The 25,386-nt window shown below is 37.8% G+C and overlaps 2 protein-coding genes and 1 pseudogene across 6 annotated transcripts in view; 1 reads left to right on the top strand and 2 right to left on the bottom strand.

The window, feature by feature from the left end:
- Positions 1–25,386, top strand: part of LOC148213757 (uncharacterized) — a 261,467-nt pseudogene that overhangs the window by 136,637 nt on the left and 99,444 nt on the right.
- Positions 160–12,332, bottom strand: FAM151B (family with sequence similarity 151 member B). The gene is made up of 6 exons (XM_007433686.3): positions 12,113–12,332; positions 8,252–8,377; positions 6,046–6,208; positions 3,696–3,907; positions 2,698–2,833; positions 160–393 (listed from the first exon to the last, which is right to left on the bottom strand). The coding sequence occupies exons 1-6, from the start codon at positions 12,174–12,176 to the stop codon at positions 246–248; spliced, it is 849 nt and encodes a 282-aa protein (XP_007433748.1). The 5' UTR covers positions 12,177–12,332; the 3' UTR covers positions 160–245.
- The window catches only part of ZFYVE16 (zinc finger FYVE-type containing 16), a 42,890-nt gene continuing 32,483 nt past the window's right edge, over positions 14,980–25,386 (bottom strand). For 4 of the 5 annotated variants that reach the window (XM_015889004.3, XM_007433687.4, XM_025170180.2 and 1 more), the window contains 6 exons: positions 25,081–25,231; positions 24,393–24,473; positions 22,230–22,392; positions 21,212–21,317; positions 19,775–19,936; positions 14,980–19,030 (listed from right to left, as the gene is read on the bottom strand). In XM_015889004.3, coding sequence (XP_015744490.1) covers positions 18,866–19,030; positions 19,775–19,936; positions 21,212–21,317; positions 22,230–22,392; positions 24,393–24,473; positions 25,081–25,231 — 828 coding nt within the window. In that variant the 3' untranslated portion in view covers positions 14,980–18,865. The remainder of the gene's footprint in view (positions 19,031–19,774; positions 19,937–21,211; positions 21,318–22,229; positions 22,393–24,392; positions 24,474–25,080; positions 25,232–25,386) is intronic. The other variant, XM_025170181.2, reaches the window with a different exon arrangement.

Here is a 25,386-nt window from a genome sequence, read left to right as displayed (position 1 = left end):
AATTTCTCCCATACCATCCCTCCATTTGTTCCCCCCCGCCCCCAAATTCCATACCATTCATAAGAGCAACTTTTGTGGAGGCAGAAGATGGAGGCAGCTATCGAAGGAAATTGATGAAAACACCCACTTCAATAAATACAATTGTGTTCCATTCAGGGATGGAAAGTTATGATTCAATTTAATGCATTTTCCACTCGATCTGATGCCTAAATGCATCATTGATAGGGCTGTTTTATTTATCCTTTTTACATTCCTATGGCTTTTCTGAATTCAGAGTTTTGTGGCTCCAAGATATCATAAAAAACTCTGCATTTATCAAAGCTGCGTCTGATGAAGAGTAGGTCATCTACGGAATAGTCATCATCTTTTCCAGTCCAAATGGTTAAAGTGTACCTGGAAGAAGAGTTGCCAAAGTTGAATTCTTTCACAGATAACTAAAATAGGTATTGCAATAAAAGTAAATACTGAAATACATTTTCACATAATGATGGTTCTATCAAATGAAAGCTCTCTGTGGAAACTGTTTCACTGGATCCACATGACAGTTACATCATACATCAGATGTATGAATCCAATGGAATAAAAAAGGTGAGAAGCCTTATTAATATAACAGTTGGTTTCAGACAATAATTTCTACCTTAATCATGTTTTGTGGCCACAATGAAGATGAGGCTGCATCATATATGGGCAGAGCTAGGTTTGGGGCAGGGAAGCTGGGGAGATTTCTGTGTGTTTTAACTGTGATAAGCCTACATTAGTGCTTAGTTTATGGTTTTTGTATATTTCCCCATGCAAAAATGGTGGTACCTTGCCAGTTTTCAGTATTTATAGTCAGAGACGCTGAAAACCATAAAAGGGGACTTGGGGATGGCTGGTTGCCCACCCTGATATAAGTTACCAATAAGGATAGTAAATGAAGTTTGGACACTCCTATATTAGGCTGGTGTGGGTCTTCCAGGTTGTGTGGCCGTGTTCTGGAAGTTTTGTTTCCTAACGTTTCGCCAGCATCTGTGACCGGCATCTTCAGAGGGCAGGAGCACAGACAGGAGCAGTTCTCTCTGTGCCCAGCAGAGCCCGGAAGACCCACACCAGCCATCATATTCCGGCTGTGAAAGCCTTCGACTCCTATATTAGCTTTGTTTGAAGTGCCTGTAATGTCTACGTGGGCTGCTTCCCTGATGCAGATAGTCATGCTGTACTTGTGGACAACTGATATCTCAGCAAGATTTTACAGAGTGGCTGCTCTCCATTGCTCATGTAAGTTTTACATGTAAACATTCCTTAAGTGGAGTTGTAGGAACTGATCCACATGACCATCTTGCCCCAGTAAGTATGAGCTAAGTATGGGCCTCTGATTATTTCTGAAGGCCAGGAACCCATGATGATGTTCTCTGCTGCCCCAGCCCTCCCGGAAAGAACTTCTGCCCATCTTTTTCTGTTATTCATCAAAAGTAGTATTTTCTGACTTGTGCTGGCTCAAGTGGGGCTGTATGATTTGCCTGTTGTGCTTAATTTCATTATAGGTCAACACCTCCACTCAAATTTGTTACTGTGTGCTGTGGCAGAAACACCCCTCCACTCTAGACACTGGTCCTCGTGGCATTTTTTTTTACAAGTTCACAAATGGAACAGGGGAAAGTTGGGCTATTGGGCTTTTGTTTTTTACAAGTTCACTGATGAAATAGTAAGAAGGGGAACCCACCTACATTTTATATTAGTACACCATATTGATAGGAAAGAGTGAAATGGACCTATCTTTGATTTTGTTCATGGGGTCACGAAGAGTCGGACACGACTTAACGACTAAACAACAACAACAACAACAATGAGGTGAAATTGACAAGAGTTCTACCACTATCTCCTTCTAGGAGAAAGGACAGGAAACTGGCTGTTTTCTTTTAAATTTTTTTACTAGTCCATGAGAGTCAAGCAGAAAGTGTATCCACCAATCAGGGACCATACTAAACATGATCCATACAGAACATCAGGCCAAAAATATGGCCAAAGCAGAGGAAGGGATTAAAATCTGGAAAATGAATTTTGTAAGCCAGCTATTTTGTAAGCTATTAGCTGTGAATCTAATATCTTAAAGTTACACTGCAGAAAAGTCCTAGAATTAGATTTTGGTGGACTCATCATTGGTCTGGGCTATATAAGAAAGTGCAAATTACGAATTTCCTGCTTCACATCTAAGTCTCTTTTTTTCTCAACTCCCCATCTGGAAAATGAGATAAAACCAACCTCATGTATATACAATGGGCGTGAATTGCTTTGAACAAAGCTGCAATCCTGTGTGGCTCAATCCAAGAATAACATGGTGGATGTTATTCTGAATAAACACATTGCATTAAAAACAATTATATGTTTTAAAATGTGTATATACTAGCTAGTTTGTTTTGCTCAGTTCCCACTAGACCCAAAATATTTAAGCATTGAATTGCTCAGTACACACAGGAAGAAGTGAGAATACAAAGTATTTTCTCAACGTAAGATGAAACATGGCTATATATTTGGAACAACAGACACTGACCCTTGGATCATATTACATCCACATTGTGCACACTAGTTGAAAAGGTGTATTCTGTTTTGTTAACTTGTTTTCAATCATTTCTAAAATCTTTTCAGGATGACCACACTTGAAAAATACCTGAAAAGATACTATACCTTATTAAAATAGCCAGTTAGTGCAAATCATACCTGTCCGATTGCTGTAGTAACCACACAAGTTCAGATATTGACTGACAGACCAAATCAGCTCTTACAGCAAATGTGATTGGCTGAGTACGATCTCTACATATTGCTGCCATTTCTTGCACCATGGCTAGACTGTAACCTAAAGAAGGAATAAATACTATAGTACTCAGATACGGAATCTGTACTTCTGATCTCTAAGCTGTCCATCACTAAATATTAATTATTCAGAAATCTTTTTTTTGTGGAACCAGGAGAAATAGGAAGAGATAATAAGCACTGATGGAAAAGGGAAACCTTGACTGTACTGCAAATTCCTCTTGTTTTTGGAGTAGAAGTCTTCTCTGCACTTAGAAGAGATAATGTGTAGTGTAACATAATCAGAAGTATCCACATGATCCGCTGGTTTTGTCAAAATGATGAAAGCCCATCACACTGTCGCTCCACAAACTCTCCACTTTGTATGTGCACGTGACATCACAATGCAATACAAAAAGTGCGCAGCTTGTGTCATGTCAGCATGATTCTGCTTATATCATTTCTACCCCCTTGCCTCCCTATAGATGCCACTGTGTATAATATTTTTAAAACAATGCTATATCTGTAGACTTCAATTGTAACCTCTTGCTGTGCTCTTTGAAATTAATGTTAAAGATGTGGGATCAAAGAATCATTTTGACAAAAATCTCAGCCGTGTCAGGTTTATAGTTTTGAAAACCGCTTGAATAAAGGAGATGAAGGATCATGATTTTAATAAATAGCTTCTCCACCTTGGTTATCCACCAAATGTGTTGAATTTTAGTCCTATATGTGTAGTGACCTCAGGGTAAAAAGATGGGACATTAATCAAATAAATACATTATTATAAACAAATAACTAGGCTGTCCTTGTCAAAGTAGCTACCTAAAGATATGTGTTGCCCTGATTGCAGGGCAAAGTGAATTGCACAGGATTATGTATAGATGAATTTAAAGCATTAGCAGTGGTTAATTGTATTGCATTACCTGTATTGCATTTTGAATTAATTCTCCCAGTTGTCCATCCCAAAGATAAAGTTACATCTGGAAAAAATGATATCACTGTGTCCAGGAATCCCTTTGCATCAACTACAGGGTTATTGCCTTTTGGTCCAGGAAGTATGTCTGAGTTCATCCAAACAGGTTGTCTAAGTTTTATGTCTCCAAGAAGCTTCATTGCGGGATTCACAGCTGCTAGGCTATAAACAGGACAATACATTTTAAAGTATCTCATGAAAAAGATGCAGTATATTTTTCACTGCTTATCCAAGTACAGTGGTACCTCTACTTATGAACTTAATCCGTTCCGTGACTCTGATCGCAAGTCGGGTTGGTCGCAAGTCGAAGTAAATTTTCCCATAAGGTTCAATGTAATTACCGTTAATCCGTTCCGGCGTCCGCGGACCACGCATCAGGGGCGGAAAAACGGCCGCTGACCACGCGGCAGGGCGGAAAAATGGCCGCAGACCACGTGTCAGGGGCAGAAAAATGGCCACGGACCACATGGAATGGGCGGAAAATGGCCGCGGAACATGAACGGGCGGAAAAACGGCCGCAGACCACGTGGAATGGGCGGGAAAATGGCCGTGGACCACGTGGAATGGGCGGGAAATGGCCGCGGACCACTTGGCACGGGCAGGAAAATGGCCGCGGACCACGTGGAATGGGCAGAAAATGGCCGCGGACCACGTGGAACGGGCGGAAAATGGCCGCGGATCCGGTTCGTAAGTCGAGTTTGTAAGTAGAGGTAAATTTCTGGGGCCGGAGCTGGTCGTATCTCAAAAAATTTGTAAGTAGGGGCGTTCGTAAGTAGAGGTACCACTGTACCAAAAAAGCAAACTGGGCAGGCTGAAATGTTTGGATGTTGTTGTTGTTTTCACTTTTAAAATTGGTGGAGTTAATAGGAAAATTGGGTGGCTTAAGCCTGCAAAGGCTTAAGAAATTCATTTTACTCAAAATAATAATAATAATAATAATAATCAGGCCAATTCCCCACCCCCTGCAAATTTTCTTCTCTTACTCCCCACAAAGCTCCCCAAACTACAAACTCCCCCAACTATTCTGTATTTGAGTTCATACATGGCAATAAATCTTGACTCCAAATTTTCAACCTCCATAATCAGGAACTTGCTTACACCAGAAATTTAATGGCATGACATGGCTAGGTACGTTGCTTTATTGCAGACAACACAGGAAGATCTAATGATGCTGGACGCTACACAGAGATGGAGATAGAGATGATAAGAGATAGAGATACACACACATCCAACACCAGAATTTGAGGCTGACAAGGAGGGAACGGGGATCTCTTTTTACTCATACATGCTTGCTCCAGTGTTTAAATTCTAGGTCTTGTTTCCATCTTCCACTGGTTCTTCATTTTGTAAAGAAAACTACAGTAAAGAAAAGGCCATGTTTTTTTTCCCCCTCTGTCGGTAGATAATAGTTTCAGTGTTGTAGCACCCTCTACTGATGAGGAAAAAAACTAAACTTTGGAATATGTGCAAAATTTTATTATTTATTTCATTTTCTTTATTAAATTTCAAAAAACTAACAAAATAATAAAATAACATATAAATATAAGAATAAAATAAAAGAACTTTTGGAGTGAGGCCCCCAGTTTGCCACATGGAGCTCTGCAGTCTTTGAGGTGACAAGTTGTACACTCAAGCCGTACAAAATTCAGAGGACTTTCAAATCCATGATACATAGTAAAGCATCATATACATGTTAAATCAAACATGATTAAACATATAGAATCATCCTTTTTTTTCTAATGTCATTTATTCTAATTACTGGTGACTTTCAATTTTCAACTATTTCAATATATATTAAATATATCTGGATTTAGTATTATAAGCAGACCTATCTATTGCAATAGCAGTAGTAGGTAGATAATAAATTAGCTTACACAAAAGAAAATTAAAAATAATTACCTATTTAAGTGAAATAACTATTGTATGAATGTTGTAGATACTTGCACAAAACCATTATTTATTATTTATTATTAATTATTTGTTGATGTTATATTGTAAAATATATTAAATACTTGCCATAAAGCTAATTCTTTCCAGTCAAAATTTTGGCAGCAGCCATATCCATCTTATTTTAGTTGTTGTTTTTTAAATTTACTAGGGTATATGTATCTTTAGCACTTTAAAGATAGGTCCTGCAGGACACTACTAACAATGCAATTCTTGGCATATTTACTCAGAAGTCATTAAATTCATAATATATGTGTTGGTAATTGTTTGACCAATAATTGCTTACTCAATAATATAGTGGTTATTTATTTAAAGTCTGAAATATGTGTGTGTGTGTATGTTTTCCAAATTACCTTTTAAAATCAAGCTTGATCCCCTTGTTGGTGTTTTTAATTTCATTCAGCCATTCTTTGAGTGTGTTATCACTATTTGTTTCAGGTGGATGAGCCATGACTGGGTCACTACTTTCCTTTCCTCCATAAAGAAGGACGTCTGCTTCTATCATGTGAGCAGCACCTTTTAATTTCCAAAACAAGAATGGAAAAAGAAACAAGTAGCAATAATGTTATTATATTTAAAATATAATAACATCTTAATTATAGTAAGTAGCAAAGTTTTTGTTTCCTATTACTTGTATATCACAGGAAAACTAGTGAAAGGAGCTATGTGGAACTCACAACCTATTAAGAAGCCATGGAGATAAATCACTGAAGAACTATCGGAAAACCTGCATCTCTCAAATTGATTTTCCCTCTTATACAATGGGGTTATTATATTCAACTAAAGAATATAAGAATAATTTATCTCCCCATGGATATGTACACATTCTAATCACATTACTTATGCCACCTGTTGGGAATGCAATGGAAATGCTTACTTTAAAATATGAACTGTAAACATCTATTGCTTTAAAATGCAAAAAAAGTAAAAGAATTAGAAATTACTAAGAGCCAGCTAACTGAAAAAAAAGCACTATTCTCTCTATCACAAATCATTTAATTAACTTCTCGTTAGTGCTTTTAGGATAAGCAATTTAGCTGATATAAGGTAGCTGTTATATATAACTATTTATTTATTTATTCATTGTGTGTGTGTGTGTGTGTAGAGACTGCCTCTGCTGCGCAGACACACAAAAAATAACCCCCTAGTATTTTCACTGGGTAAGCTCCATGTACAATTTGGGGTACATCCCCACTTTCACCCAGCAACACACGCACGCCTCCTCCTACGATGTTCATGCCAGCCCTAGGCCTTTGGCAGGCTCTCTGGTGGCATATATAGGAACAGAGATGAAAGAGGACAGTGTAAATAGAAGAGCAAATGATTCCATTTTTTACCAAGTCAAGGTACTTTTAAAGAGAGCTGGATCAATTTTCCAGCCTCGCCTAAGAAAAGTACTTCAACATCTCAAAGCACAAACAGGAACAGGGTTTGAGCACTATGCCACACGTAAGGCACATGTAAGTGCTATTTATTTATTTAGCTGCTCTCTTCCCCCCTTCCTGCCACCCAACAGGCATTTCTGTCTCTCAACCTGCAAAGGGACGGATTCCACCAAAGCAAGTCATCAGCTGCGTGGCTCCCAAGGAATTCTCTCTCCAAGGAATGTGTCTCCAAGGAATACTGAAATTCTTTCAGTATTTATAAATATGCCTCTAATGCATCTCTTTCTCCAAGTTTTTAACAGTTAAACTGAACTTAACTGTCCTGAGTTTAATGTTGATTTTACTTGTATTAATGTTAGTATTGTTTTATATTTTGTATTTTGCTTTACTGGTGAAAGCTACCTTGAGTGCTTATGTAAGTGGAAAAGTGGGGCATACACAGGGGAAGGAATATGGGCTAAGGCAATGTTTGGTACTAGGAGAATAGTTTTCCACTAATCCAAAATCACAGACTGCTGTGGCAGGGAAGTTAGCATGATCCACAATCGCCTTGGAACAATTTTGGATTAAGTCTGCTCCTCAGTTCAAAATATATTTATGCCTGAAGAAATATGTCATAGAGTGTGGGTTTGCAGAACATACTGATCCAGAAACTAGTTAAACTAGTATGTTATGCAGTTCCAAACTCTGGTTAATTTATGACTCAATGGATTGTGTAATTAGAGAAAATTAGATTGAGGAAACCATGTTTATATTAACTTTGGCTAAAGATGTTACGTGAATCTGCCACATTTTCACTTGAATTTTCTGCCCTGGAAAAATGTTTAATGGTAGGGTATGTAACCATATAACGCATGTGAATGAATGTATTGTACATTGTACAATTATATTTTACAGATTTTGTCTCCAAGCAAAAGTATTTCCTGATGCAACTACCATGAAACTCAGTATCTCTGTAATAGATTTTTTTTTTTTAGAGAAAGCTTATTCCCCCCCCCCAAAAAAGCCCCACTACTTCCAACAAACTAAATGGAATTTAGAATTTAATTAACTCCATTTAGATAAATAAATTCCATTTAGAATTACTGAAATAAAATGCTGCTGTATGATGCACACAACAAAATTTAAATTTTCTTATCTGATTTACTTTCAAATATTATTTTCTGATACTTACTCTGTATTGCCTCTTTCATGTGTTGCTTACTGTTTGCTCTATGATACCAGATGATTTCAGCTCCATCTCTTGTTTTAATTTGTTTGGTATTCAGAAAATAATCTAATATATTTTGACTCCAAAATCCTATGTGAAAAACACTGGAGATAATAAATTCATGCAAGAGATCTTAGAATAAGTTATAAATATAATTTTATATCTGTTGTGAAATCTCAGAATTGTGATGGAATGGAATTAGAAGGCCAAGCTCAGGGAGATAAACATTTTTTTAGCTCACCAGAACCACGTGGGAGGAACAAGAGGATGAGACTGGCACCTCCCTGAGGAATTCACACTGTTGTGGCTGGAGGACTTTGAGAACTGGGGTTTTAGTCTGGGAAGATTGATGTCAGGCCTAGCCCAAGGAACTCCAAGAGACAATGCCAATTCAGTCCAGCTATGTTTATTAGCTACAACCTCTAGCAAGAATCTTCCCAGACTAAAACCCCAGTTTTTATTATATTTTATTAAAATTTTATTATAATTTTATTATATTAGCTCATCTGGAAGCAAGGAAAGTGCTGGCCAAATTATCATCACTTGGGCTCTTCCCCCCCCCCCCGCCACCTTATCTAGTTTCCCTGGGTTATAAGCAGGCCAGTACACTCCTTGGATTACATTAAAATGGACCTAGAGCATCAAATTAGCCTAGGCAAAGCTCCTCACCTCCCCAGCTATAAGCTAAGGTACACAATAGCACTAGCTATTTTATTTACTTTTTTTTTAATTTACTATTTAATTTATTTTATTTACAGAGCTAGAAACTCCCAATTATAGAAGTGTCTTCACTGTAGCTTGGCTGCTACGCCCTCTGCCTGTGTTAGAAGGTGTTGTAGATTCAGTCTGAAGAAGGAGCACAACATGGAAGAGAAGAACTATGTTTATTGCAACAATCATTGGGTGCCTGCTTTACAAGAAAGAGGGACCCTGGACAATGGAAAAACAAAGACTGTTATAAAAATTGAGGGCTACAAGTTGGGAAATCCTAGGGATCTGATTTGCTGGCCAGTTTGGGGAAATAGGTAGGTCTTTGTCCCTGTACCTGGGACTATTTCTATTGTTAGGCAAAGCGGCCCTTTTCCGGGGGATGGAAGCCCATTGTTAAAGGAGATGAAATGTTGAGGTCATCAGCTGATAGAGGATGGAATGTTGGGGCTTCTCTAGGTTGCAATTCCCTTGTAAGGGCTGCCCTTGGGCTGGGCTGTGAGCTGGTGGGGAGGCCTCTATTCTTTGGTCTAGATGGGATTGTAGTGGGGGGCTTTGGGGCAGGGAGGGTCCATTTGGGTCTGATAGGAGTAGGCAAAGAGAGGAGCTGCACTTGATCCTGGTCACATCCAAAAGACAGGGAGAAAAAAGGATGCAGCCTCCATTTTTTTTGGTTACATTTATTTTCTCCACTACGGAAAGTACGTACAGTGGAACCTCGGTTTACAAACTTAATTCGTTCTGTGACTCTGGTCACACCCCGAATTGGTCGCAACCCGAAGGAAATTTCCCCATAAGGTTCAATGTAATTACCGTTAATCCGTTCTGGTGAGGAGGACAGGGAGGCGGCTATTGCTTGGAGGGAGAGTCCCCCTCCCTACGACCACGTGTCAGGGGTGGAAAATCGCCGCGGACCATGTGTCAGGGGCAGAAAAATGGCCACGGACCACGTGTCAGGGGCGGAAAAATGGCTGCGGACCACGTCAGGGGCGGAAAATGGCCGTGGACCACGTGTCAGGCGGAAAAATGGCCACGGACCACGTGTCAGGCGGAAAAATGGCCACGGACCATGTGTCGGGCGGAAAAATGGCCACGGACCGTGTCATGGGAGGGAAGATGGCCGCGTATCCTGTTTGTACCCCGAGGCAGAGTTTGCAAACCGAGGTAAATTTTTGCAGCCGGAGCTGGTCGTAACCCGAAAAGTTCATTAACAGAGGCGTTCGTAACCCGAGGTACCACTGTATAGGGAAATTCCCTTCCCAGAATATCTGTGGCCCTTCAATCCCAGGCAAATTAAAACTATGGAGCATATCCTCTCCTGCTCATTTTTTAGGGACCCTTATTTCCCCCTATTCACAAGGTTTCCTGGTGGCACAGGCCAATTTTAAAACTCCCTACTAGTTCTGACTTCTACCACCTTGTGACGTATTGCTAATATCTGTGCCATGGTGTCCAGAATTCTCCATGTATTGCCAGTCAGGCTCAACACAGCTCATGCCTACAATTCTACTGTTGTTTTATATATTATAACACTTCTGTGTTATAGTTGTTAATCCCATAATCTTGGTTGTTGTTCTATGTTAGTCAAAAACTAAAATGAAGATATTGGACCTACATAGTTACTTTAATGGCTATATCTAGACACCCTACTTGGGCTGGAAAGGCTAAGCCGTGACAAACATGGTTAGCATTTGTGTGGCTGAAAAACCACAATCCGACAAGGTGGCAATGGCAAACCACTTCCTTGTAGTCACCAGGAGTCAAACTCAATTTGAAGGAGACTTTACCTTTATAAATACATGCACACAGAACATATATATGTATATACAACATTATATATAAAATAATACATACACACATTTTATATTATTTCTAACTGCAGTAGAAAGTGAAACAGATCACATTTATCTCCTTATCTGCCAGGTTATAGGTCTGAGTGAAATATTAAAAACAATTATAGCTGTGTTGCCCTATTAGGAAAAATGTTCCCCAAATCTAAAATCCATGGTCAGGTAATATTTTCACTAAAAACAAGCACAATGTCATAAAAGCATTGAGCATACTTTCAACTTCTCCAGACCTTTTTAGATGGAGATAAAGATGATGGGGGAAAGCACAGAAAATTCCAGGAATAGCTCTAGATGTTTCATTCTCTATTCTATTCTCTATTAATTTATTATCTACTGCCTCAGAGGGCAGGACCAGAACCAATGGGTTAAAACTACCTCCTGATTATATGAGCTGTCAGCTGGTGGAACAGGCTGTCACACGATATGATGAGTTTTCCTTTGCTAGAGGTCTTCAAACAGAGGTTCAATTGTCATCTGTAAGAGATGCTCTAGCATCTCAAGCTCAGCAACTTTAAGATGAGTGGATTTAGCTACCAGAATTCCCTAGCCAGCATGCTGAGAGTTGAAGTCCTCCCGTCTTAAAATAGCTGAGTCTGAGAAACATTGTGCTAGTGGATCCTGCACTATCCTCTATGGTGTCTCCTAACTGTGATTGTAGGATCCATGCGTTCTGCAGCAAAAAGTCAATCTCAGGGACAAAGAATGAGGATTGATACTCCTCCTTGGCCTGAAAACACAAAGATGGCTGGAGTCCAATCTGTTTCAATTTGAGGAACGTAAACTGGGAAGCGCGGGGGGGCGGGGGGGGGGAGGTCGTGGAATGTTCTCCCTCTGGGCATCAGCGTGGTGACAACGCTGCCCATGCCCGGAGAGAGGAGGAGGAGCAGGGGCGCAGGGAGGGGCGCCAGCTCCTCCTGCTCGGCAGCAGGGCAAGGGTACAGTCGAGATGAGCTCACCGTGGTGTTCAGTTGCTCCCAATCCCTTTCTTACCGATGCTGAGATGCAGATCAGCCTAGCAAGGGAGGGCAGAGGGCTTTCTAGAAGGGAAAGCTGCTTGTTCTTCTTCTCGGTCTCTGCTGGGATTACTGTATTGTTTAGTTTAATCGCCTTTCCTTGGTCCAAATAAAGTGGCTCTGCTGCTTGGGGCATTTGCCTTTAATAGTCCAACATAAACGGGCAAATAAGCGATCCTGATTTAGCGATCAGATCACAAGAGCAGCTCCGGTAAGAGACCGCAGCAGCTGGAAAGGGGAAAAGGAGCGGGTACCTTCCTCTCCGCCGCGCGCGGAGCCTCGGGCGTCCGCTCCTCCTCCTCGCTCGTCCTCTTGCATATCCGACCCCAGGCTCTTATTCAGGCCTCTCCAGCACCGCAGAGTTTGCCCCCACTTTTAGAGGCGCGCAACCGGCTCTCTTCGCTGTTTGCCGGGGCCTTCCGGCAAGCGCGCCGCAGAAAGTCTCGCAGAGTCCGACTTCCGAGTGCGCGTGGCTTTCCCATCGCCCGCCTCCACGTTTGTTGTCCGCAGAGCGACAGAGACGGAAATTCTCGCATTTGCCTCGCTGCTCTTATTTTTCTAATTCGACCACCTTTGATATCTGCGGTTAGGGATTTATTTTTAGCGAAATAGATTTAGAAACTACGGATTCGGATTCGTGCCAGCGTTCAACTGGCAGAGTCATGGTGCCACTGTGATGCATCCGGGCTTAACTCCCAGCTCAGCCCAGAAGTTTAAGAGGGTCATGGCACCTGCTGCTTTTACTGACAAACGCGGATTAACTTTACCAGTTTACTCGACTCTGTTTTCTGGAAATGTAGAAGCACTGAACCCTGAAGTAACCTCTCTGCTAAAATCCCACTTTTCTACAACGTGCTTGGTAGTTTGTGGGGAATAGTAAATGATGGTCTTGTAATGAAAACTCTAACTCTGCATCTTTGGAAAGCTTTCCCTTTACTATTTTTAGAAGGATTTTGTGCACACATTTGTTCCCATTTGCTTATTTAATAGTAGTACAGAATGAGAAGTGCCAGGTGCAAAGCTAGTTACAGAAGAGTCAAGGACACCCAGGATCCTGTTGCTAACATCTGATGGATAATGCAAATAGCAAGGGAGTTTGACAAAGATGTCTGTTGATTTTATAAAAGCTTTTGACTGTGTAGACAACAAATTGTGGACAGCCCTTGAAAGCATGCACGTATAAGGCCACCTACCTAGTGAAGAATATGTATGATGATCAGGATGTAATAATATGGGACCTCTAAATGGTTCAAAACGGAAAGAGGTGGGCCAGGATTGTATACTGCTACCTTAATTATTTAACTTATACGCATAATGTATCATGAGACATGCTGGACCTGGAAAAAAGACAATGTAATCAAAATTTCTGGGAGAAACATCAACCTCAGATACGCTGATGATGCCTTTTGGAGCATGGAAGTGAGGAAAGCTAAAGGAAGCCATTGCTGAAGGTGAAAGAAAAAAAAGAGTACAAAAGCCAGTGTGCTGTTCAATATTAAAAAGACTCAAGATAGTCAACAGGCAATGGTGACCCAAGGCAAATAGCTGGAGAAGAAGTTAAGTAATCAATTTTATTTTCACAGGGATGGTGACTGTAGACATGAAATAAAGATACATTTGCTCTTTGGGACAAACTATGACAAACGTATGTAAATGATTAAAGAACAGAGACATCACATCAACAACAAAGGTACATATTGTTACAGCCATGGTTTTACCAGTTGCAACATAAGAGAAATAACTTTGTATGATGATGCTGTAGAAAATTGGACACTGGACTGCAAGAAAAACAATACTAGATGAAGTAAAATCAAACTGCTCACTAAAATCATTAATAATAAAGCTAAAACTTAAATACAGTGGTACCTCGGGATATGAACTTAATCCGTTCCGTGACTCTGGGCGTATCCCGAGTTGGTTGTAACCCAACGCAAATTTCCCCATAGGGTTCACGGGCGCCGCGCGGCAGGAAAACGGCCAGGCGCCACGCTGCACAGCAGGAAAATGGCCGCGGACCACGTGTCAGGGGCGGAAAAATGGCCGTACCCAGAGGCGGAGTTCGCACATCGAGGTAAATTTTTGCGGCCGGAGCGGGTCGTAACCCAAAAAGTTCGTTAGTAGAGGCGTTCGTATCCCGAGGTACCACTGTACTATGTACACATAATATTAACACAAAAGCCACTGGAAAAGACCATGATGCCTGGAAAAATCAAGGGCAATCAAAAAAGAGGGCAAAAGACGACAAGGGGGCTAGATATTATCATTGTTGATAAAAGCTTACAAGAACTCAAAACAGTTATTGACACAACTAGCAAAATATTTATCAGGTCAATCAGCAGTGACTGAACAATGGTCTTTTATTATTCTTTAATACTGGTTTATATACTATTTTCAGTGGTTTGTCTTTTGATATAAACATTCAGAAGGGCATACTAGAAATTAATACTCCCTGTAAATGTTACCAAATGCATAAAGTTACCATGTTTTGTGGAATTTAAGGATGGATAGAATACAACTTGAAAGTTAAATATATTTTTACGAAGAACAGCAGTCCCCTCTCATTAGCAATATAGGTAGTCCTTGCTTAACAACCATTCATTTAGCAACTGAAATTACAATGGCACTAAAAAAAAGTAATTTATGACTGATGCCCGAAGTTATGACCATTGCAGTGTCCCCATGGTCGTGTGATCATGATCAGGACACTTGGCAACCAGCTTGCACTTACGACGGTTGCAGCATCCTGGATCATGTGATCGCCATTAGTGACTGTCCCAGCTGGCTTCCGGTGAGCAAAATCAATGGGGAACCACCTGATTCACTTAACCGCATGATTCACTTAACAACCATGGTGATTCACTTAGCGACCACCGCAAAAAAACTTGTGAAATCTGGTCCAGTCGTGATGATTTGCTTAACGACTGCATCGCCCAGCAACCCAATTCTGGTTCCAATTGTGGTTGTTAAGTGAGGACTATCTGTATCTGTAACATACTGCCTCGATTTACTGATAGACTATGTCATAATGGCTCAGCATGATTTGCAAATGAGGTCACTGAATAAGCTACTTTGGCAAAGTAAACAGCAGAATGTTGATTTCCTGACAGCATATATGATTTAGTGTGATATGCAAACCATTACATGAAGTTCATTTGTGATGCCTTAGTTTATTCCTGCTTTGTTTTGTGCTCTAAGACATTAGCCATTTCTTAGACACGCAAGGCAAAATCTTTTGAAAAACAAGCTAAAAGGTGGCCAACAATCCTTCACTGCTCATTTGCCCAACTAACTCTGGCTTTTCAGACGACAAAATAAACAATCACATAGTGGCTGGGTCACATGTTGTGCTAGTTTTACTTCTAAAATTTGTATTTCTTACATCAAGTACTAAGGCACAAATAATCCTACAAACCAGATTGCAAAAACAAATCAAACAGAAATAACAGAAATGTCAGAATTACTTTAAGCTTTACATGTACATTTTAATTTATTAAACAAAGATTGAGAATTTTTTTGTCAAGGCTAGAAAGACCCCAGAAACATTTTAAGATATTTTGAATTTTAAACATTTTTTAATCTTTAACAAACCATTGGCATCATAAGATAAAGAGAACAAGAATGCTTCCTTTGACTACAGTAAGCCTATCCCAAAACTGAAGTTAAATCCCAAAGTTAAACCTGTGGGGCATGGTATTAAATCTGCTTCTAAGGCATATCTAAAAAAAAAGTTCAGCATAAAATGTACAAATCCTTCAACTGAACCAAATCTTTGTAACCATAAATTTGGGATAGCCTGAAAAGAAAAAGGAGAATACATTAAGGTATTTATTTCACATCCCCTATAATCTGGAACAGTAACCTGAGCTACCTCCTTGCACTAGGCAATAAAGTATCATATGCAGTTGCTTGGTAAGAACGTAGTACCATACATCTTTAAAAATAGGGAAATACATAATGCCCCACTCATGAACAGGACCATGACCTGAAGCAATATTTTGAATGTGTGCAGTGCTTAATTAAAGCTATACTTGGTTAAAAAAATAAGGGACAGACATTTGTGTCTTTATTATAAAGCAAAAGCAATCCTGGCAAATGATTATTAAAGTATTACAGTAACATGCTTGAAAAGAAAATGCTGGGGAACTGAAGTCCAGAGTAAGTAGATAATCCAGGGACCAGAAGAAACACATCCAACTGATTCTAAAATGTTCATACCAGTGAAAATATAGTGAGTTATTTAATACAGTCATAAGGTATATGAAAAGTGTTTGAAAAGAGTACAAGGGACAATAAGAAATAGTCTACTACAGTCCTAACTACCAGGCAAGATGAAAACAAAGAGAGTGAGAGAAAAGGGGAAAATACATAGTTAGGCAGAGAAGAACAGCTGAAAACTTTACAGGTGATGTGGAACATGAACCAAAAACATAACTGGGTCAGAGGGATATGTGACTGTGCCAACTATATTTGGTAGTTTCAGCTTTGCCGAGGAAAAGGTTTTGAGGAACAAACCCTTTTGCTTACCCACACATTATGAAAGATTGTAAGGTAATCATACTGATTGGATTCATACATAGTGCTGGTTTATTTAACTTCATTTACTGAATAAACCACAGTGATTCACATAACATATTAAGCCAAAATCAAATAAACCACCTAATGACTTTGAGCTTTCCCCACTAAGTTACAGTGCCATCCACCCATCCTTAGCAGAAAATTATGCTGGTGTGACATTTGCTATTCCCAATCCTGTCTCTATTCTCTGTGGGTGATAAAGCTTTACAGATTTGTACACACCTTGAGGGCAACTTTGGATGGTCCCACTTATGAACTGAAGATGAATTATAAAATTCATTATTCATTATAAAAAGATGTCAGGGTATGTTTGTGTCTTGTTAGATGCAACTGAGGATTTCAATATATCTAGGGCCATTTGACTTCCTTTTCCACTCCCACAATAAGCCTCAAAAGTAGATTCCTACATAGGGGAAGAAAGCATTTTTATTTAAAGGGAAACAAGCACTAAGATTCATTTAGACATAGAAAATTAGATGTGAAGTTCTTGTGATCTCAGATTTTGTTATTTATGCTTTCAACACAGTCATAAGTCTGCTTTCTTATAGCAGGTTACTCTGCAAGTTTTCTGTAATATGTAAATCATGAAGTAAGAACACTCCCAATTTTAGTGAACAGAAGGAGCTGGTGCTATCAAAGTTGCTGCCAACATTTTCATGAATACCGTTTTAGGAACTTTTAAAAACAGATAAGGAACAGATGAAATGTAACTGAACTAAACCACTAAAAGAAAAGAAGTATCTAAATGATCTAAATAAAAATTAAAGTGTTGTTTCTCATTTGTTAAGACATCATGATCTTAATTAGAAAGTTTTTGATAATCTTTATATGTTTATATAGTAATATTTATATTCTAAAATGAAAGCCCAATGTTGTTAGTTACTTATAAAATGAACACAAGGATCATCCCCCAAGAGAACATAAAGTTGTTATAACAGAGTTACACTTGCTGCTACACAATATTGTGTCTTAACGAGCCATATTTATACATTATGGATCAATATTTAAAACATTTAACATTGTCTGCTGCAGCTGCCTTCCTTTGTTCAACAATATCAGAATCCAGAAACAGATGCATATTACTGTAACATTTAGTCTGCAATGGAGATGCAATTCTTGACACAAAGGAGTGCAATTTTTCTATTATAATGGCCCATGGGAATTGTAGTTTCTTGGAGTCTTCTACAATTCTATTCCTTTATTCTATAGTTGACAAATGTTTGAGTAATAAATTGTGTTCATAACTGCAGTTAATATACCCCATCTAATGTCAAGGCATTTAGTTATAATTAGAGTGTGGTATGTTCGCCATTATAATATAATTATATATAATTCAAAGACATACTGACATACAATTTCCTATAGCACATAACAAATAGGAACATCATGCAGGCATTATCAAACTTGATTTAGGTTATTTGAGCAGTAATCTCAATCATCTTTCTGGTACATAAATGCTTACTTATTGAAAATAACCCATTACAAAAATAAGACCTATATAAAGAGCCTCAAGTATTTTATGGCAAACTGCTCATGAAAATTCACACTTAATACATTGTTCTCCCTGAAAATAAACAGGGGTACAAAGAGGTCTCAAAAAGTAGAGAAAGGAGCACAGACAGGCTTCGTGCCTGATTTAACTGCTACAGGATGACTACTTTAAGGGTCATCTGGCTTCTTATTCCTTCTTGGAAAATCCAAGAAACAACTGTATATCTGAGCACAGAAGAAAACAACATTATTAAGTATTTAATATAAAAAGTATTAATTTTATGTTCAATAAAGCCATTATAAATATATAACAAAGTCAGCCATTTAAAAAGTGATTCAATGGGAACTTTCAAGTTCTGGAAATATTATACACTTTAAAATACACCAATTTTAAAAATTTATAGTCTTATAAAATGATCACATCTGGCAAAAACCATACTGTTTTGTCATAAAGATAATTATGCTTGTACAAACATCTTCAAAACAGGTTAATTATGCCAATATTCTAGTAATTAACAGCTTTTATATCTGAACCTCAACAATGCAGCAAGAAACTTCCACTCAAGTGTGATAATTTTTTAAAAATCACAAAAATTGGTTAAGAACTCATTAAATTTACCAATAACTGCAAAGAATGTTAAAGATGTCTGTAAAACAGAGATATGTCTCATTTTCTTAATCACACATGCTAACTTTATTCCTACCTTACCTTAGCTGTATTAAGTGTAACATTTCAGAACATAAGGAAAACTTACAGTTTAATTAGTTCTTCTATTTAAGTTAAGATGGAACAACCCAACTTTTAATTAAAGAAAGCTCTTAGAAGACTGCTAAATCATTGGCTTAAAAAAACTCAACTATTTCATCATAGTGTAATGTTAACTGCTTTGGTATTGGTCAATATAGCAATTCAGTTCATTACAGCATAACATACTTGCCAGTTATATTAAAAGAGACTCATTAATGTAAAAGATTAATTCCATTTCCAGTGGTAAGCTTGTAGTACTGGATATCCAACCATGAATTACAGGAATTAAAGCACTATCCAAATCATTTAAGTAATGCTGTGGAAGAAGCTGGCCTCCAGATCCTGCCTGATATTCTACCTAAAAGAGAAAAAACAAAAAATACTGCATTAGATTTCTGAACACTATATGCAGTAGACTACTATTCATATTTGCATCTTATCAAATGATAGAATTATATTTTAGCATTTTTAAAAGCAATAAGAAATTGACCTTTTTTAAACCGTACCGTACCGTACCGTACCGTACCATACCATACCATACCATACCGTTCCAATTTGCTGGCAATGTTACCCACCAAACAGATGCAGATAAGAACAGGTCATCTACAAAATGGATTCCATTACAAAGGTGTTTGCACTTGGAAGGGGAGTGACAAGTTGACACATTTCTAAGTGCTACCTAATCACCCCATTTCACCTCTACTGGACAAGGGGACCAGACTCCCAGCAGAGTTGCATTTCCTCTGTTTGATAGGTTTATTTGTCATGGCTAGCAAAGGTTAATTAGGAGGAAAAGGGATGCAAGTTCTCAATACCTGTAGTTTTTCATTTAGAATGCTAAGGTTAAAAGTGCTACAGTATAGCAAAAGTAACTTTTTTGAGCAATGAGGAAATGCAAAGACTTCAGCTTACAATGAATGTCATTTTTAATATTTTCCAAAAGAAAGCTGCATTTTAATTTTATACAGTATATAAGATCTAGGGTGAAGATACTTTATACTATTTTCCCATGATCAAAACAAGTTATACTAGAAATAAAACAAAGGTTCATGTCCCTAAATTATATCTACAGATACATAGCTGCAACATTTTAAAAACTTACCATGTCAGCATCCATGGAGACTCTGAGACCTATCTTGTTCATTCCATTATTTTTCAGTGTTTTGAGATGCTGTCCAAGTGCAGTATAAGAAGCCAATGCAATTTCTTTAGCAAGCTGATGAACACTATTGTATAGCTCGCTAGCTTTTGACAGATAGAATACCTAAAGTATTAATTTAAAAAATCAGTAGTGGTAGATTTTCCTCCAAAACTAAAAAAGATAATACAACATCTCTTGAGCAGTGCATAATGAGCTCTAGTCACTAGAAACAGACAACCAACAGTACAGATAAGATAAATATTTAAACAGAGTGACAATGGCAATAAAAGACCAACATCAGAGAAAAACAATTGTTTAAGATGTTTTAATGAATTGATTTAAGATTCACAAAAGGAAATTATGAACTTTCCTAATTGGTTCTCCTTACCTTGCTCTTTTATGCTACTGCATTTTCCAGCATTCCCAACTCCCATACCACTCTCCCATCTCCTGACAATCATACTTACACTGCTATTAGTATAGTTTTTTAAACATGCTTCTAATATTAGAAATACTGCTTCAATTGCTAATGGGAGGGAATGTGGAGAATAAAGAGGTATGAGAGTTCAGTACATGGACTTTAAAGGAGATACATGCTATAGAGTTGTCCATTTTCCATTTTTGTTTAGTATCCTTTAGCCCATTTCTACTCACCACTGAAGTGCTCATATCTAAAATACTGAAATAAAATATTTGTGGCTTTTTCAAGAAATCAGTGGGCAAAAATGTTCATAATATAATAATAGTCACTAGAAGATTGGGGGGGCAGAATCATGTGAAGAAGCAAATGTGAAAAATCAAGAGCGAGAAATATCAGTATAGGAAATTATATATCAAATTATAGAGCCTTTTATTCTATCAGCACTGTATCAGAGTGAATAATATCAAATTCAAGAATGAAGAGAGATTATACCAATGTCTTCATTTATTGACAAGAGAGAAAAAAATCAATATTCTGCTTGTCATCATCAAAACAACAATGGCTGAAGTTCTTTTCAACTTTTTAGATCACATGTCCGGGTATTCTGATGCTTCCCAGAGTAATCTGTAGACTAGTAATCTACACTGAGAGGTTGAAAAAACATATCAAAAGAAGGCAACAGTAAACTACTTCCATCTTGTTGCCAAGAAACTTCATGGATGTGTTGACCTCCACTTTGGGGTAATTTTATTTTTTTTTACATGAGTGACCACTGCAATAAAGACTGAAAAGAATCTTCCCAAAGAAAACTGTTTAATTTAATGGACAAAAATGAGAGTTGGGGGTGCAGATAAAAGCTGCTGCATGCTGAATCCAGCATTCTTGTCTGTTTCACATTCAGAGGACTTTTAATATTCTATCTAACTTCATTGAATCTGCATGGGATTTTTTTTTAAAAAAAAGCAACATTCACTTACTTCTGTACATTTTACAAGTTTTCCATCCACTTCAAAACGTTCTTCTTGAACTATTTTTTCACTCTGTACTCCTTCCATAGATTTCCCATCTATTGGGCTTGTTATTCTGTGAAGCAAGGTTTAAATTACGTTATTTGGCTCTTCTGGTCAGCTCAGAACATCAGGAGTCAACCCCAAAAGAATATACTCCTAGCAGTGTAACCCAAGGCACGAAGGTCATCCCAGCTGCACAGCTAAAGCAAACAGCCACCTATATTGGGCAGCAGATATAGGAAGCTGCTGGAGATGGATGATCACTTTAGTGACACCACTGAAGGCATCATTTCATACTGCCTAGGAAAAGGCAATAGTAAACCACTGCTATATTTTACCAAGGAAACCACATGGATAGATAATAAACAGGTAGTCCTCAGTTAACAACTGCCCTGTTTAGTGACCATTCAAAGTTATGACGGCATTGAAAAAGTAACTTTGTGACTGGTCCTGGAACTTACGACTGTTGCAGCATCCCTGTGGCCACATGATCACCATTCAGGTGCTTCACAACTGGCATACATTTATGACTGTTGCAGCATCCCACAGTCATGAGATTGCCAATTGCATGCTTCACAGCTGGCTTATCATAAGCAAAGTCAATGGGGAAGCCAGCGGTAAAATCACAAGTTGCAGTCATGTGATGTCTCATTTAACAATTGTGGGTGATTCACTTAATGACTGCAGCAGAACTGATTTCATAAGTCCAGCGCAGTTGTGTAATATTTCATTTAATGATTGTGTTGCTTAGTGACAGAGTTGCCAGTCCCAATTGTGGTTAAGTGAGGACTACCTGTAATGTGATTGACAATATAGTCTGGATGAAGGGCCCTTCCAGCTGGAAGGCAAGAGCTGAGGATCTTTTGCAGTACTAATGGCTTTGTGCCAGTTGCTAAGTATCAACCATTTTACAAAAGAATTTTGGCATTTTGCAGAAAAATCTTATGAACACATACTTCTGCTTTAGTAGAAAAAACAATAATACCTCATATTTGTTTTCTCCTCATTCTCTATCCAACAAATGTCTACATATTCTCTGAAATCTCCTGAATCCACTTTGCCACATGTAATTCGGAAGTCTTTTTTTCCCTTCAGAGCTTGACGCAAGCTATCCATAGTTTCGTGAGTTATTTGTACCATTATTCCATCTATGAAGAAACACGGTCATTTTATTAAACATAAAAACCAAGTTATAGTTTTTTTAACAATTAAAACTGCATTCCTATTGTTGAGATCTACCAGCTGATGGACTACAGGGTTTGGCAGAACTGTCACTATGAGGCAGAAGATCCAATCTAACATCATTATGATTAATGCACCAGCAGATGATATTCTGCCATCATAATAAATATGGTAGCAGCTGAATATGCCACTAGCAAAGATATATCAGCAAAACATGTCATAGTCTAATGCTTTTAATACATAGTTAATAGCATCTCTATAACTTGTGTCATTACTAACAATAATAGGGCTTTCTATGGTTTAATAAGTTGACAGCAAATTATACTTGAGTTCAGTAGGCTTACTTCTCACACAGATAGACCAGTATCACTTCTTCTAAGTGCCTTATGTAAAGTATCATAAAAGTAGACACAAAATGTCAAAGAAAACTAGATTTCTGGGAAATTGATTATGGAGTATTTTAACAAATGGGAGGATATAATACAGAAGTAAATAAAAACATAGCAATTGTGTATATATTTCTCATTCTTAAACAAATAGGCCCTTATTCATATCAATATTATCAGTACATAAACTCTTGCCAGAGCATGGTTTAGCAGTCCCTGGATGCAAGGGACAAAATCCATGCATCATTTTACCCAAGCATAACATCCCATTCCCATTTTATTTATCTATAATGTTATTTTATGCATACATAAAATCCCGTTCTGATTTCACACATGTGCAAAAATAAGTAAAGCATGTAATACATGCATATGTAAAACCCCATTTGCCATTTTAATTATGCGCCATTAAGTCACTGTCGGCTATTAGTGACCATATAGATCATCTCCAGGATGATCTGTCCCCAGCCTGGCCCTTCTTGTCTTCTAACAGTGCACCCATTGCCACTGTAATTAAGTCCATCCACCTGGATGTTGGTCATCCTCTTCTCTTTCCTTCCGTCTTTCTCAGCATTATAGGCTTGGCTACAGAGCTGGGTCTTCGCATAATGTGTTCAAAATATGATCATTTAAGCTTGACCATTTATGGCTCAAGTAAGAATTCTGGATACATTTTTTCTGTGTTCCATTTGCTCATTTTCTTGGCTATCCATGATATTCTCAAGAATATTCTTCAACACTCACTTCTTTATTTTTTCTTTTCTTTCTTTTCTATTTCCTTCTTTTTCACTTTCTTATTACTTTTCCCTATTCTTTTTCTCTTCAATTAAAATGTTATATTGTTTTTGTTTTGTTGAAAACTTCTTTAAAATTATTTTTTTTAAAGAATCTTCTCCAACATTAAAATTCAAAAGTGTACATATTCTTTCTATCCTGTTTCTTTCAAACCCAACTCTTGCTACCATAAAGTGTTTCAGGGAGAACCACTGTTTGCACAATTCTGATCTTTGTAGGTATAGACATGTCATAGCTTATGAATATCTTTTCCATTTTCATTGCTACCCTATCAAGTGCTACTCTGAGGCATTTTTCTTGACTGCTGATTCCTTTTACTGTTGATAGTCAATCCCAAAAAGCAGAATCTATCCACTACTTCAATACCTTCACTGTTAATTCTAAGGCTGGTTGCTGTTCTTGTTGTCATTAGTTTGTCTTCTTTAATCTTAGCCCCACTTTTTTAATGAGATCTTTGACTTTCATTACTAGAGTTTGCAGATCATTTTCAGCATAGTGCAGGTTATTCCTCCAATTTTAAAACTACACTCATCTTCTTGCAATCCAGCCTCACGCAATATATATTCAGCATATAAACTGAATAAATAAGGAGAGAGTATACAGCCTTCTCTCACTCCTTTGCTCACCTGGAGCCAGTCTGTTTTGCTGCATTTTGTCCAGCACTTGTCATTTTACACATGCACAAAAATTCAATTCTGGAAGATACTTCCTCTCCCCATTGGTTCAGTACATTAAATAATGTAATGTAATTTATTGCATTTGAACCAATCTTTTGATTCTATCCATACCTTCAACAATACTGGATTTAGCAAGGAATCCAGAAGATGTTTTTAGGGCTCCATTGAACACTACAAAACTTGCACCTGTAACTGAATAAACAGCATACATTTAATTGGTCATGCTAACACAAAGCATGATAAACATAATATTGTACATAGTAAGCTATACATTAAACACTCCTGACTCCTGTAGTTCTAGACAAGCGCACCAGGCTTGGATCATTTCTCCTCAGAGCATGCTTATTCAATTCAGAGTAAGTAACAAATGCCACTAAGTTAACATTCCTGAACGTGGCCAAAGCTCAAATAGAGAGGAAATGTGATTTGCATGCAAAGGCGTCTACAAACAATAACCCCCAACATCTTTTTTAATGTACTGTAAATCAAGAATAGAAATATTGACCCTAAATGAGTCAACAGTCTGATTCAGTATACAACATCTTATTACTGTTAGCATTAAGTAAAGTTTAATGTTTATTTTTTATTATAATGCTGAAGTTCCAAAGCTAATGAAAGATAAAAATTTAAGAGCAAGAACACTTTTTCCATAATAATCTACATGTATCTTTAGTAAGGAACAAGGTAAAATCTTTTGTAATATGTTGGGTATAAATATTTCTTTTCTACAGCCAAATTAAAAAAAAAGAAAAAAGAATTGTACCTAGAAAACAGGAGCTCAATATTGTGTTACACTTACTTTTCCTAGGCTGTCCAGTGGCACTGTTTGCTTGTGTTTGATATACTCCATCATCATTTTGTACACAAACTAAGTGAGAATCTGCTTGAGAATTAAAACTTGCTCCAATGCTAATGACATGTTCATTAGAAGTGTTCATTACTTTCATCACCTATGAAGACAAAAATATTAGATAGTATATATTAAAATATTTCTCAGGTTGCAATATCATGAATACTTACTGGGAAATAAGTTTCACCAGAACTCTTCCAGATGGAACATGCACAAGATTAGGCTAAAAAGTAGATTGTTACTCACTTACATGTG

The sequence above is a fragment of the Python bivittatus genome, unplaced genomic scaffold, assembly GCF_059951505.1.
Source record: "Python bivittatus isolate LINGU-HERP-01145 unplaced genomic scaffold, Pbiv_v1 ctg000850_np1212, whole genome shotgun sequence".
Lineage (NCBI taxonomy): Eukaryota > Metazoa > Chordata > Lepidosauria > Squamata > Pythonidae > Python > Python bivittatus.
Note: the sequence above shows the minus strand (reverse complement) of the source record. Positions and strands in the feature narration are given on the sequence as shown.